We start from the raw sequence: 15,401 nt of genomic DNA, 5'->3' as shown, positions 1-15,401 counted from the left end.
TTTCTTGCAATTTCATAATGTTTCAGACTTATTCTACCCATTGCATATAGTAATTAGATTTTGCAAAGCCAATAATAAAATAAAATGCATGATTTGGATGCAGTGGTCAAAGATGCAAGGTTGGGGGCAAGGCCAGGGTGAGATAGGTGAGGGACGGAAGGCACTTACTGAGGGGCAGGTCAAGTGGCCTCCATTGCCCCACGCTGGTCCCCACCTTGGTTGGGGTTCTAACTTTACCAAGAAGTTATTAGATGGCCACCCATGGGAAAAAAGTGACACCTCTGCTATGAGAGTACGTTTCCTCCCTCTTCTTTTGGACTTCTGGCTGACTCAAGCCCCAGACTATTTTGTTAAACATCTTGTCTTAGTCCAAAATCAAAGGGAAAATACCCAGAAGAAAATGGGTCAAGACGTCTGGCTCCATACGAGGCAGTACAATACCTTGTTGTACACAAAGGGGCAGTGTTGATTTTCCTATTTTGAGTATATGCCTATGAACATTACCTTCACCTAATTCCAAGGGAATAGGTAGACTACACAATGACAGAATTGTACTTAGACCAGATATGTATCTAAGTGATGTCTTATATTGAAAAAGGTGCAGGAGCATTTATATTTATATTTGTATGTGTTATATAATATTTACAAATGTATATATTGCACAAGTAGATTCCTCAGTACTTACAGTAATGTTGGGAAAGAATTTTGGCGTTAATTTTTTCAAATCACGGATATATGACAGCATATACAATTTAGACTCTATTAACATTATCAAGTGAGATTTCAATTTTATTGCCAGTTAAGTTTCACATACTATGGGGTCATTTTCTAAAAACTTCTCTCCCTCAATTGATGAGGGCTTTCATGGTTGAGTAAATTTAATATCAGGTTAAACTGAAGCAAGCTATACTTTCAATAATTGAGTTAGCATCATATTTATGAAATTTATTTGTAGTCATTAAGATGAAAAGTATTATGTGGTTTAATTGCCACTAAACTTACATTTGTGAATCTATGAGGCATTCTGAACAGCTGTTACAGAAAAGCACATTTCTCTTTACGTAACTTCAGCATCAATCCTAGATCTCATGCTGATATTTTATCTTCTGTAACAGGTATAGTTAAAATATATAATTTCTTTGAAATCACACTATGAAGATTCAACAGCATCAAAAATAATTCTGATTTACTTTACGTGACTAATCTCTCAAATGTTACCTTTTTTTTTTTTTTTAAAGATTATGGATTTTTGGTATGTGGTTACCCTGGTTAGGATCTAACAGTGACTAATACTGACATCTTTTCCTAACTTTATCATTTTCTGAAGTAAAATGTCAAGAATTACATTGATGAACATTTGTCCAGAGAGATGAGATGAAAGAGAAAAGAGCTGCCAGCTTTCACCATCTAGAAGGTGTCACTGTGGTGCCTGCATGGGGTTTGCTTCTATGGTTAACTATCAGTCCTGATGCCCATTATAAACCTCCTGGGCTTAGAGCTTAGCTGTAAAAATGTGTTCTGCAAGAGAGACCAAACAGAGAAGGGAAAGAAGGATGCTATCCAAATGTTCAGAGAAGCCCCTTCCCCCGTGGTTCCCAAGCCCTGACAGGCAGAAAGACCTTGGGAAACAGGTTCTTCTCTAACTCTGCATTTTCACTCCCTCCCTCCACACAAGGACCTTGCTTTACTCTAATTGATATGAAGACTATTGTGGCTTTTAATGGGACACACACATTAGGAGGTATGTTTTTATGTTAAGAAATCATATTATATCAAATGCTATTATAGAAAAACATATTATATCATGTACCATTATTAATTCATGCCAGAAACCAGTATATAAACCTTATCATATTAAACACATTAATATTTAAAAAGCTTCCAGACTACAACCAGGATCCTTGCCAAGCAAATCATGAACATGTCCAGGACATCACGCAGCACCCTTTATTTTGCAATTTTAAAATTTAAAGTTGGAAAACACTGCAGTGTACAGTATTAGAGGAACAAAGATACTCTGCAGAAACTTTTAGTTAGACAAAAGAAAGATTTTTACCAACTCTTGTTTAAATATTTGCAACCTCTAAAAACATCCCCTGGGAGGGATGCGTGACTCTCATGCAGAACTTGTGACAGATTATATAAAAAGACAGATTTCTTAGGTCACCAATGAAGAATCACTGTAATAAAAATACTTTTCCTCCATATACCATCATTTTCTAAACAGAAAGAAAAACTTACTGAGTTTAATTGGTCAATACTACAAAATATTTTGGGGCACATAATAAATTTGAGGAAGGGTGTACATAAATCTCTTTAATTTCTAATACAAAGTATTTAAAATAAAAAAAATGTTTAAGTGGGAATGAATATTGCTTTTTAAAATGTAAAATTTTTATATCAGGACAACTACCTAAAATATAGAGTCTATTGTAATCAAATCTGATAAATCTGAAAGAATTTTATTTATAAAATTGCATTAATTAGAGATTTAGAGAAAGAAGAAATGCTCACATAATTTATTATAATTCTAAATAAAATTATACTTTTCAAACACAAACCTTTTTTAAGAATGCAAGGTTAGCTAAAACATTCAATGTCTTCTGTTTACTGAATGGAAGACTTTACTATTACATAATTATTGGTTGGGTCAATTACTGCATAAATTTTGTAAATGTCAAACTGTGATAAAAACTGGGTTAGTTTCTCATTTAGTAGACATTTCCTAGAAGATATGAAATTAAAAATACTTGATACTGAAAAGAAATCCATACCTGATTTTTAAGTAATCAATGATAGCATTGGCTTGTTTTATATCAAAGATATTCCATTTCTCATTTTTTTGTAAATGGGATGGTCCTATTTCAGCCATAACTTCTCCAAGCCATTTTAAGCTGTCTTCTAAGGACATATGCAATGCTGAAAATAAATAAATAAATCCAGAGAGGACTTAAGCATTGTTTTGGAAAAAAAAAAATCCAAGGTATCATTAATGTGCATAAATGTACTTTTTCAGTATTAGTGAGGACAAATTTTAAAACTATTGTTGCTTGTTTATGATAAACTAATAATTCAACTTGGTATAAAAGAATAGCAGCTAACAGACCCAACAACTGTAAATTACTATAATGCTACACAATTGTCTAAAGAGTTTTTCATTTAAAGACACAAAAAAATTCAAAATCTATTTAAAGATCACTTTAAAATGGAAAATATTTTTTTTATGATCTTAGAATAAGGGTACACATATGGAAGTGACAGAAAAGTGGGTTGGATTAGCTGGTGAGGAAGGCCTACATGGTAGATTCAGTGACGGTAGATAGCAGAGCTGAACTTATCGCTGAACGTGTAAATGAACAGTCGACCAACACTTGGCTTTAGCTGATTGTTACCATGTGGGGATTTGGGCTTGAAGATGTTCAATAGATGCCAGAAATATGGATTTTTATGTAAAACATCAAGTTTTTAATTTTTTTCCTTTCAAGCTGCAGACTTATAACTTAAGTGAGCTGCTTCTCAAATGTACGCGTTGTGGTGCTGGTAAGAGCCAGATGACAGTACAGAGTGACACGCACATCACTTTGCCACCAGTACCCAAAATAAACAAGTCACTGATTGTGGTCTGTTCTCTTGCAACTAAAACCAAACCAACAACAAAACAACACTATCCTCTAATGCATTGGTTCAGCTGAAAAAAAAGAAAATGTCAAAAGCCTCCGACTTAACTTTTATAGTACCTATAATACAAATATTAATTTCCATCTTCTTTTCATGTTTGGTTATATTATGCTCATTTTTACTGTGACAGGCAAATATTACTCATAATCCACACACACCCAGAGATTCCCGTGTCCCGAGGCTAATTCCAGGTACCTGGAGTGTCCAGTGCCCTTTGTTTGCTGACAATTGATGGGTATATGGATGTAAAACTGCAGACCCTAAGGGTGGAGAGTTGAAAGGATCCAGCAAAACCAGGTTGGACCAGCTGCTTTGGGGAGGTGAATGTCAGCTGGGGGAGGGCTCAGCTGGGGGAGAACTGTGCTGTCCAATGTGAACCCCATCTCCAAATCCCAACCAAACCTCTATCTCTCTTAGGAAACACCATCCATAACCTTTCCACTTCTTGCTAATGAAGTAGAGTTTTCAGGGAGGTAGGAGAGGAGAAAGCAGAGGAGTTATAAGAACATAGGCTGATTGTTGGACTCAGCCATTGCTGGATTACACAGCTACTCTTTCTAGGATGTAAGTGCTAATAAAATGGCTAATTTAAAATTTTAGGAAGGTACTATAAACACTAACTTGTAATTAGTTTAGTCTGGATTCTTTTCTAACTATAGGAATTAAAAAGAAGCAAAAAACTATTTAATAATCAAAATCTAGTTTTATGAATGACAATTGGTCCATTTCTCACAGCCACCCTCAGATCACCTTTTATGGAGGTCAGATATATAAATTACTGCTGGATAACTTGGCATTCCTATATCATTTTACGTGGAGCACAATTATTATTCTGTATTTCATTTTCCATGACAAACTTCTTTTGAAAATAGTATGAATAAATTTAGAAATGAAAACTCTGTTGGATAAAAGCAATTCAGATACGATGGATTAAAAATGTGATTATTTTATTAATAAAATGCTATTAATTAGAGATGCAGAGAAAAAAAGAAATTCTTAGATAACCGATTATAATTCTAGATGTAATTATACTTATCAAGCACAAAAATACATTTATATGACTATTTCCTTACGTTGAAATATAACTGACTCTTTAAAACAGTTTTTCGATTCTAATATCTTTCTATAGATAATGGCTTTAAAAATTAAGAAAGTTATCGTTTCACTTATCTAACGGAAATATTTGCTCTTTTAAAAATCACATTTAGTGATGTGATTAAACTATGAAAGATTAAACCATTTAAATAGTAAGGGCTGTTAGAAATAAAACTTGTCTTTGAAAATTTAGGGTAATGAAAGAACACACGAGACTCATAATTAGTTGGAAGACTTAAATTGGTACCTCATAATTTCCACTGACTAGCTAGGTGATCTGAGTTTCATTTTCCTTATCTGTAAATGAAAATAATATCAATTTTCAAAATTACAGTGCTGTTGTGAGGATTAAATAAGAACTGTGACTCTCGGTAAATTGAAAAGATACACATACTATATACTATACTATAGGTGTATAGTGCATTTCAGAATTCGACCCAAAGCCAGGCACATTTGGTAGAGTAGTCAAAGGGATGGACTCTCAGGCACTGGGGTTGACACTTGTGACTTTAGGAAGTTATTTCACCGCTCTGAATCTAACTTATTTTTCTCATTTTTAAAATGGGAGGATAATAGAACTAGTTCATAAGGTTGTGTGTGAACTAAATGAGACAGTATTTGGAAGGCAAATGACACTGTGACTGGCACAAGTTAATCATACATCATTACCATTCCTATTTGGGGAAAAACAATTTGCCTTTACGGAACTAAAAAGCACTCTATGGTTATTTACTAATATTCAACTTCAATACAGGGGAATCAACTCAGTCTCATGGACCCGGATAGAGGCCAGATATCCAGTCTAGCTGATACTTTACAGCTTGTCCTTGGTCAGGCCCTGGAAGGACTTGACCCCAAAATGTATATTGTTAAGACAACCTTATAAATTCTATATTCCATAATACTATTCCTGATCCAATTTGATTCCGGGTGGGTTGTCTGCAGAATGCCTGGTAGGTAATGGAGCACCAGTTTGAGACAAAAAGCAGATCAGAAACTGAGTCGGTATAAAATGCTGTTCCCACACCAGAATTTTATTAATAATGGTTGACCACACTTCAGCTAAGCGCTCAGACTGGGCTCTTCAGTGTTTTTTCTATTAAGACGTTGCTGGGTGGGAATGATCGCTGTGAACTCATGATTCCACCACCTCTTAGCATAAGCATAAACACACTTTACCTCTTCCCTGGCACACTTGCCTAAGATTACATTCTTTCCTGATGATAACTGTAACCTTGCTAGGTTTAAAGGTTTAAGGGAATTTTTTTGTCTCCTGCCAGAAGGAAAAACTAGATCCCTTGCTTTTTTCCTGGTTAGGTTTTACATATGTACTTTCACTCTCTCATAGTTTATGAGTAGTTAGATGGATCCTGCTCAAGTTTAAAAATTCATTTTTGACCTGATATGAACAATATAAAGTTTCACATAGGAGAAATATTCTTGAATCAGTTATAAGTTATGGAAAAAGTTTAAAATGGAAATATCTTGTCAAATTTGGAATGTGAGGTTTGTGAACATTTCTTACTTTCCATTACTCTGTTTCTAGCTTGTGAATACTCAGCTCAGTGGTTGCAAAGGTTAGGATTGTTCATGTCATATATTCTTTTTTGCAATTTACTTTTTGATTGGTGATATATTCACATGGTTCAAAAAACATATGTGAAAATATATTATGAAAAGACTGTCTTCAATCCCTGTTACCCACATGCCGTTCCCACACCCTTCCCTATAGAAAACTTTGATGAATTTTTTCTATATTCTAACATTTCTTTGTATATATAACAAATAAAAGCATACATAAATTCTTCTTTTGTCTCTTTTATAAACAAAAGCACACAATTTTGTACCTTGCTTTACTTAATAACACGATACAATTTCTCATACAATACCTACAAAGCTTTCTCATTGTTTCCTTTTTATAGCTGCATAATATTCCATTTTAGGGTTAAGCTAATCCCTACTAATTAACTTTCAACTTCAGAGTAGTTTTAGATTTATGGAAAAGTGTAATAATATCACAGCGAGTTCCCAAATACTCTAGACAGTTTTCCCTATTGTTAACATCTCTCTGGTACATTTGGCACAACTAATGAACAAACACTTTCTTTGGATTTCTTTGTTTTTGTTAAAATCTTTTTTCTGTTGAAGGATCCCATCCAGGACACCACATTACATTTATTTGTCACGTCTCCTTAGACTATATACTTTCTCAGACTTTCCTTGTTTTTGATGGCCTTGACAGTTTTCAGAAGTGTTAGGTATTTTGCAGTATGTCCTTCAATTTGGGTTTATCTGATACTTTGGTCATGATTAGACAGGGGTGAAGGGTTTTGGGGAGGAAAACTACAGTAACATTCTCACATTATATCAAGGGTATATGCTATTTGACATGGCTCATCACTAATGGCTCAGGCAGTATTTGTCAGGCTTCTCTAAAGAAAAGTTACCGTTTGCCCCAATTTCCCTACTGTCTTCTTTGGAGGGAAGTCACTGTGTAGCCCACGTATAAGGGGTGGGGAGCTGTGCTTCACCTTCTGAGGGTAAAGTATCTACATAAATCGTTGGGAATTCTGTGTGAGAGATTTGCCCATTTTATCCCTGTTCATTATTTATTCAATCACTAATGTACATCAGTATGGTTTCATGGATGTGAATTTCATACTTTTATAATTCAGTACTATGTTATTTTGTTCAAATTGGTCCAAGTTTGGACATTGGTAGCTTTTTCAGTTAGCGTCTCTATTCCTTTGACATACGGCCATCGTTTTCATTTTTGAGTACATACTAATGCCACTACAAGTTGCCCCAGGCTCCTGTTTTATGTTCCTTATTCCAGGTCTACAATTAGCCATTTTTCTAAGAAGCCCTGGTTTCTTTTGTTGAAGAATGAAATTACAAACCAAGGCCTGGGTCCTGGGTATGCTCAGAGCTACTGGGATGTCATTACTTCTAGGCCCTCTCTGTGGACAGAGCTAAGAGGTATGTGGGTGTACACGTAACATCACTATATATCTGTATCTATATTAAATTAAACATGAGTTCACAGTGGTGTCTCAGGTTTATGTTTCCAATCTTTTGCATTTACAAACATTACTGAAACTAATGACTTTACATATGTGCCAGGTTACAAGTGTGCCAGTGGGTACGTAGGATAAATTTCCAAAAGCAGAATTGCTCGGTCAAAGGAACGAAACATTTATAAATTTTATAGGTAGCTGCTACCTTAATGGGTTTTTAATGTATATTTCCATCAGCAATGTAGGACAGTATCTGCTTTCTTCCATCTTTGACAGCTGAGAATGCTATCAAAATTTCAGTTTTGTGAATCTGATATATGACAAATGATATTTCTGTGTAGTTGTAATTAGCATTTTTTAATTGTTTTTAAGGCTGAACTTTTCATTTGTTTAAGAATCAGTTGCATTTATTTCACATCCGTGGCATACTGTTCTATTGCATTTTTGGTCTTTTTCTTCCTGCTGCTGCATGCTCTTTTTATAATTCAGAACTTAATCGTTTGCTGTTATCTGCAATGCAATAGTCTTCCCAGTTTCTTATTCTTCTTTTGGTATTTTTTTCTTTGCAGACTTCTGACTTTTATACATCAAATTTAACTACCTTTGTCTTTATGGTTTCTAGGCATAATTATAATGTCTTCCTCATCCAAGGTTATAAAGAAATTAAACATTTGTATAGTTCCATTTATTTTACATTTAAGTGTTTGATCCATTTGGAATGTATTCTGGTTTATGGACAGAGAGATGTTTGCATTCAATTTTATGTTATTTTTTTCTAGATGGATACCCAGTTGAATATTATTGAATAGTAGATCTTTTCACCACAGATTTGAGATGTCATTTTATCAAACAGTAAATCCCAATGCTTGGGCCTATTGCTAAACTTTTGGTTTGTCTGTTTAGTCATTCACCACTGTGTGCAAATATTTGAGATTTTATACTATTACTATAATACTTCTAATAACAAAATATGCCATAGCTTATTACGCTATTTAAAGGCAGTTTTTCTGGCTATTTGTATTTGTTAAGAGTGACTTCTTTAACAACATACAATGCAAACTGAGATTCATTCAAACTGTTGTGTGTATCATGATTTATTCATTTTTACTGTCCAGTTAGTGTTCCATTATATGTTCATTGTATGGACATAGCACAGTTTGTTTACCTGTTCACCTATTGACACACATTTGATTTGGATTGTTTTCAGTTTGGGGCACTTATGAATAAAGCTACCACAAAACATTCATGTACAGGTTTTTGTGTCAACCTACGTTTTTCTTTCTTTAGAAAGTAACGCCTAGGAGTGGGACTGATCGGTCATACAATTTTATAAAAACCTGCCAACCGTTTTTCAGAGTGGCTGTGGCATCTTGTATTGACAAAACTCATGCTCTGGTTGCTCTGTATCCTTGTCAGAATTTGGTATTTCAATTTTAACCATTCTAATAGGTATGTAGTGGTATCCCAATGGTTTTCATTTATATTTCCCCAATGGCTAATGATGTTGAACATCTTTTCATGTGTTTGTCTGCATCCCTACATCTTCTTCGGTGAAGAATTCTGTTCAAATTATTTGCCTAGTTTTTAAAAGAGATAAACTTTATTTTAGAATAGATTGGTATTTATAGAAAAATTACAAAAATAGTACTGAGAATTCTTGTGTACTCCACACAGTTTCTTGCTTTTAACATCTTACATTATTATGGTACATTCATTACAACTAATAGCACTATTTGTACATTCTAATTAACTGAAGTCCATATTTTATTAGATTTGCTTAATTTTTACTTTATGTCCTTTTTCTGTTCCAGGATCCCATCCAGGATACTACGTTATATTTACTAGTCATGTCTCCTGAGGTTCCCTAGACTGAATAGTTTCCCAGACTTGTTTTTTGATAATCTTGTCAGTTTGAGGGGTACTGGTCAGATATTTTGTACAATCTTTCTCAATTTGGATTTTTCTGATGTTTTCATCATGGTTAGACAGGTGTTATGGGTTTTGACGGCTTTGTTCATTTTTAACAGGATTGTTTGTTTTCTTATTGAGTTTTGAGAGTCTTTTATATATTATGGATACAAGTCTTTGTCAGATATGTGATTTGCAAATGTTTTTTCTCTGTCTATAGTTTGTCTTTTCATTCTTTGAACAGTGATGTTCATAAAACAAAAGTTTTAGTTTGCTACAGTCCAATTTATTAATTTTTTTCTTTTATGGGTCATGTTTTGGTCGTCAAGAACTTCTTGTATAACTCCAGTTGTGAAGACTTTCTCCTATGTTTTCTTCTAAAATATTTATAATTTTACATTTTAAATTTATATCTATGATCTAACTGTATAGAGCTAATTGCATCAAGTGAAAGGTTTAGGTTGAGGCATATTTTTTTCAAATATATAAGAGCATTGTTCCAACACTTGTTGAAAAGGCTACCCTGTTCCACTGAATTGCTTTTTCATATTTGTCAAAAAAATCAGATGACCTTTTTCATGTGAGTGTATTTCTGAATTCTATCTTCTGTTCTACTAATCTATGTGTTTATCCATTCTCTAATTCCAAATTGACTTTATTACTATAATTTTATAGTAAATCTTAAAATTGGGCGGTATGATTTATACAGCTTTATTCTTATTTTTCAACATTGTTGTAGCTATTCTAAGTCTTTAGCCTTTCCATATAAATTTTAAAATCAGCTGGCACATGGCTAGAAAAAATACTACTGGGATTTTCATTGTTATTGCACTAAATCTACAGATCAATGTGAAAAGAAATGACATTTTCACCACGTGGAGACATTTATTTAGGTTTTATAAAAATCATCATTTTGTAGTTTATAGCATATGGATCTTACACATTTTTGTTATATTTATACTTAAGTACTTGTATTTTTGAGCTATTGTAAATTACATTATTTTTAAAATTTTGATATACAATGTATAATGAAATACAATTGACTTTTGTGATTTGAATTTATTCCTGCAACCTTGTTAAACTCATCAATTCTAGAATTTTTTTTTGATTCTGTGTAATTTTTTTTATATAGATAATCATTTCATCTGAGAACAGGGACTGTTTGTTTTATTTGCTCTTTTCCAATATGCATGTGTTTTATTTCTTCCCTTACCATATTGCACTTATTGCTAAGACTTCCACACCTATGTTGAATATAGGAATAGTGAGAGTAGATATTCTTGCCTTGACCCTGATCTTAATATCTTTCATGAGGGTGAGGAATATCATTTTTTTCTTAGTTTTCTGACATTTAAAAAAAAAAAAAGAATGGATGTTGTATTTAGTCAAATGCTTTCTCTGTATCTGTTTATATAATCATGTGGTTTTTCTTCTTTAGACTATTTACATTGATGAGGTTTTCAAATATTGAACCAGCATTGAATTTCTGGGATAAATCCCAATTGGTCATGTGTATTATTCTTTTTATATACATTGCTTGATTCATTTTGATAATATTTTAAGAATTTTGTTTATGTTGATGAGGGATATTTGTCTGTAATTTCTTTTCTCCCCCTCCATTTACCCCTCCTCCTCTTTCTCTCTCTCTCACTATATTTTTCAGGTTTTGGTATGAAGATAATTCTAGCCTCATAAAATGCTTTAGGAAGATTTCTTTCCACTATTATTTCTGGAAGAGATTGGAAGACATTATGTATAATTGGTGATAACTTTTTCATTAAATGTTTGAGAGATTTCTCCAGTGACCTGAACCTGCAGATATTTTCCCTAGAGGTTTTCCTCAAACAAACAAACAAACAAAAAAACCCCCAAAACAACGAAAACGAATTTCTTAGTTATTGGACTATTGGGGTATCTTTATCTATTTCATCTTGGGTGACTTTTGTTAGTTCTTGGTTTTTAAGGAATTGCTTTATTTCCTTTTTGTTTTTAATTTATGTACATAATCGTATTCTCTTAATATCCTGTTAATGTATGCAGGGTCTGGAAATGATATCCCTATTTTTATACCTGCTCATGATAATTTGTGCCTTTTTTTTCTGTAGTCAGTTTTGCTTCATGTTTGTTAATTTCTCTGACCTTTTCAAAGATCCAGGTTTCACTGTTTCTCTGTATTGGTTTTTTGTTTTCAATTTCATGATTTCTTTATTCCTTCTTTCTTTCCTGCTTGATTTATGCTCTTTGTTTTTTACTGACTCCTAAGGTTTAAGCTTAGATTATTAACTTTAGACTTTGTTTCTTTTCTAATATAAACATTTAATGATATAAACTTCCCTCTTATCATTGGCTGAGCTGTACCACACAAATTTTCATGTTTTATTTTAATTTACTTAAAAATCTTTTCTAATATCTGTTGAGACTTTCTCTTTGACCTGTAGACTATTGAGAATTATGTTGTTTAATATCCAGTGTTGAAGATTTGCCTGATATATTTGACAACTTCTTGTTTAATTCTATAATGGAGAGAGGACATTCTTGTAAGATGTCAATTATTTTAAATTTAAGGATGCTGTTTTGATCCAGGATATGGTCCACCTTTGTGAATGTTCCATGTGTACTTGAAAAGAAAGACTATTCTGCTGTTTTAGGGTGGACTGCTCTATAAATGTCAATTAGATCCAGTTGGTTGATTTTCTTTTTTCTTTTGGTTTAGTTTGTTTGGTCCTATTACCCTCTTGAGTGTATAGGTTTGTGTATTTTGCCAAATATGGGATGTTTTCAGCCATTTTTTCTTTAAATGTTTGTTTAGCACACTATTCTTTCTCCTGTCCGATTGGGACTCTGATGATATGTATATTAAAACTTTGGTTGTCCTATAGGCTTCTGAGGTTTTGTTCATGTTTTCCCTGTATTGTTCAGACTGGATAATTTCTGTTGCTCTATCTTTAAGTTCACTGATTTTCTTTCTGTTGTCTCCTCTCCATTCTGCAATTGATTTCATCCAGTGAGATTTTAATTATGGATACCGTATACTATGGTTTTAAAATTTCCATTTGTGTCTTCTTTATACCTTCCATTTCTTTCATGACACTATATATTTTAACATTTGTTTCAAGAATGTTCACTATTGTTCATTTAATTACTTTTTTAATAGCTGTTTTGAAGTCTTTGGCATATAATTTCAATATGCATTTCATCTTATTGTTGGCATCTGTTATTTTCCATGCAAGTTGATATTTACGTGGTTCTTTGTTTACCAATAACTTTGGCAATGGTGTTGAAAGAACATATTTCGAGACATGTAGTACTCAAAGATTCTACAAATATTTGTGTCATGAGGAAAAAAATAATAGCCAAAGTCTGTCTTTTTGATGATTAACTAAAAATCCCTTTTTGGAAGATTGTGGGTTTACAATTGAAACTAAAACAACATGACATTACTTATTAGGTCTCTTAATAATAAAATATGTATCATTAATTGTAGTATTTAGAAAGACTGAATTCTCAAGACTAGCTACCTGAGACTTCAATCTTTGTTTTAGCTTTATGCCATGTTTCCCATGTGTAGGATAATTTGAAATCAGTCAGTTAATATCATATAATTTGTTTTGATTAATTATCAAGTGTAGTTATTTTTTCTTCTATTGGCACAGTTATTTATATTTATCATGGCACATACCTAAATAAAATCAAAGATAAAACTCGCCCACTTTCAGAGGAGGAAGATAATAATTTCTCATCCTCACATAAGAGAACTACCAATTCTTCCCTTGTAAAGGTGACTAGGAGCAGGAAGAGTGCATAGGGCATGAGTGGCTTCTCTATTACTCTTGCTAACTCACTTAAAACTTCCCCTGAATCGGTGTAGTTGGAAATTAATACATAGAACAGACTAGTCTTTGTGTGACCACAAGGCATCCACAAATTTTCCTAGGATGATGGTGACAGTTCTATAGGGGGAGCAAGGTCTTCTACCTGCCCAACTGAAAATAAAAAAGATACTAAAAACAAGCAAACAACCAAAAAGAAAAAACAGAGAAAGGAGGGAAAGAAAAAGAAAGGAAAAAAAGAAGGAAGGAAGGAAGGAAGTAAGGAAGGAAGGAAGGAAGGAAGGAAGGAAGGAAAGAAGGAAGAAAGGAGAGAAGAAGGTGGGGAAGGAGGGAAGAAGAAAGAAGTCTCCCAACTGACACAAGCACTTCTTTCAGTTGACAAACAGATACCTTTACATTTATTGTGCTCATCTTCTTTTGGTTATACAGTAGACATCCACATTTTAGTTCTGTCATTTCCCAGCTATACAACCTTGCTCTCTGGACTGTTGCTCAACTCTGAGACAGTGGTTATAAATCCTCCCTGCAGGAGGATTTGCTCAGAGGTTCAATAGTGTATGTTAAAGGTTAGAACCAAACATAGTACCTGGAACACGGCGCTGGCAATGAATAAATGATAGACTTCCTTATTTTCCTCCTTCTAAGAAGCAATTCTATTTATTCTCAAACAAAAGTTATCACATTTAAAATTGCTCCAAGGAAGAATTTCCAAATTTCTGTAGTAACTGATCTTAATGTTATATTAGAAAAAAAGTCACAAATCTAAGTGTATGTGAGTAATGTCTACTTACTAGGGTTTTGAGATTTACCAAAGTACCTCCTCTTATCAGTCATTCTGAGATATCCCCATAATAGATATAGGTAGAATGAAATGAAAATAGCTCAGACAATGAAGAAATACCTAAATAAATTTGAACAACTTGATGATTTTGGGACGGGTGGCACTGATAAGATTTCAAAATGAAACTAACGCATCTTTGGCAAATTAAGAGCATGTTAGCATTACTAAGTATTATTTGAAGTTTTACAACTTAACAAAAGTATGAACTGTATTTTTGCTATGCCCAGGAAAAAAACATAATTTTCATTGAAGGAATTACAATAAAATTAGGAACTTTTGCTTAATAATATAGTTTATATGGTGGACTAAATTTTCTTTTCTTTAAAAATAGAGAAAAATAATGTACTTACTTTTAAGATTATGAAGTAACATATCTAGTAAAGTCATAAATTGTGAATACTGAATAATAGAAAAGTCCATTCCTCTAGCCCACAAAAATCCAGATACATAATAATCGAGTAGAATGGCTTCTTTTAAACAGGTTTTAATATTTTTGAAATTCAAAAACGTTTCCAGTTTTCTGTAACAAAAAGAAAAATCAAGGTATTAAAATCAGATTAAATATTGAACAGTTCCTTAACTAAGTTTCGAAAAGGTAAATATTCAATGTCTTTTATACAACTAAGTTTCTTTTCTTTCTGACAATGTTCTGGAGATAGATTGTTAAATATTTGTTTTGTTTTCTTTTTAAAAGAATTCCAGCTATTTATATTTTACTCATTCTTTTTCTAAAACTATAATTTTCTCTTTAACCTTCAAAATTTTTTTCAAATTGATTTCCTTTTCATTTAATATACTTTTCTCATAAAGTATATTACATTAATATACTTTTCTCATTACTGTCTTCTATGTCCATTAGTATTTTCAGCAGCACTAGTTCTCCCTCGGGCTTATAAATTTAACCTCTGCAAGATTATTCATTTTCTACTATTTTTAAAAATGTTTTATCATCTTTCATTTCTTATTATTTCTTCCTTTAGTTTTATATCTGTTTTAACATATGTTATATGTTATGTTCTTGTGGTGATTGCT

General features: G+C 32.8%; 1 protein-coding gene across 2 annotated transcripts in view; it reads right to left on the bottom strand.

The window, feature by feature from the left end:
* The window catches only part of CABCOCO1 (ciliary associated calcium binding coiled-coil 1), a 133,474-nt gene that overhangs the window by 100,657 nt on the left and 17,416 nt on the right, over window positions 1–15,401 (bottom strand). For both annotated transcript variants that reach the window (XM_081075306.1, XM_081075305.1), the window contains exons 3-4: window positions 14,720–14,889; window positions 2,775–2,919 (exon numbers count right to left, since the gene is read on the bottom strand). In XM_081075306.1, the coding sequence (XP_080931432.1) occupies window positions 2,775–2,919; window positions 14,720–14,889 (315 nt within the window). The remainder of the gene's footprint in view (window positions 1–2,774; window positions 2,920–14,719; window positions 14,890–15,401) is intronic.

Source organism: Rhinolophus hipposideros (genome assembly GCF_964194185.1).
Source record: "Rhinolophus hipposideros genome assembly, chromosome: 15".
Classification (NCBI taxonomy): Eukaryota; Metazoa; Chordata; class Mammalia; order Chiroptera; family Rhinolophidae; genus Rhinolophus; species Rhinolophus hipposideros.
The sequence above is the reverse complement of the archived record's forward strand: the minus strand, read 5'-3'. Positions and strand labels throughout refer to the sequence as shown.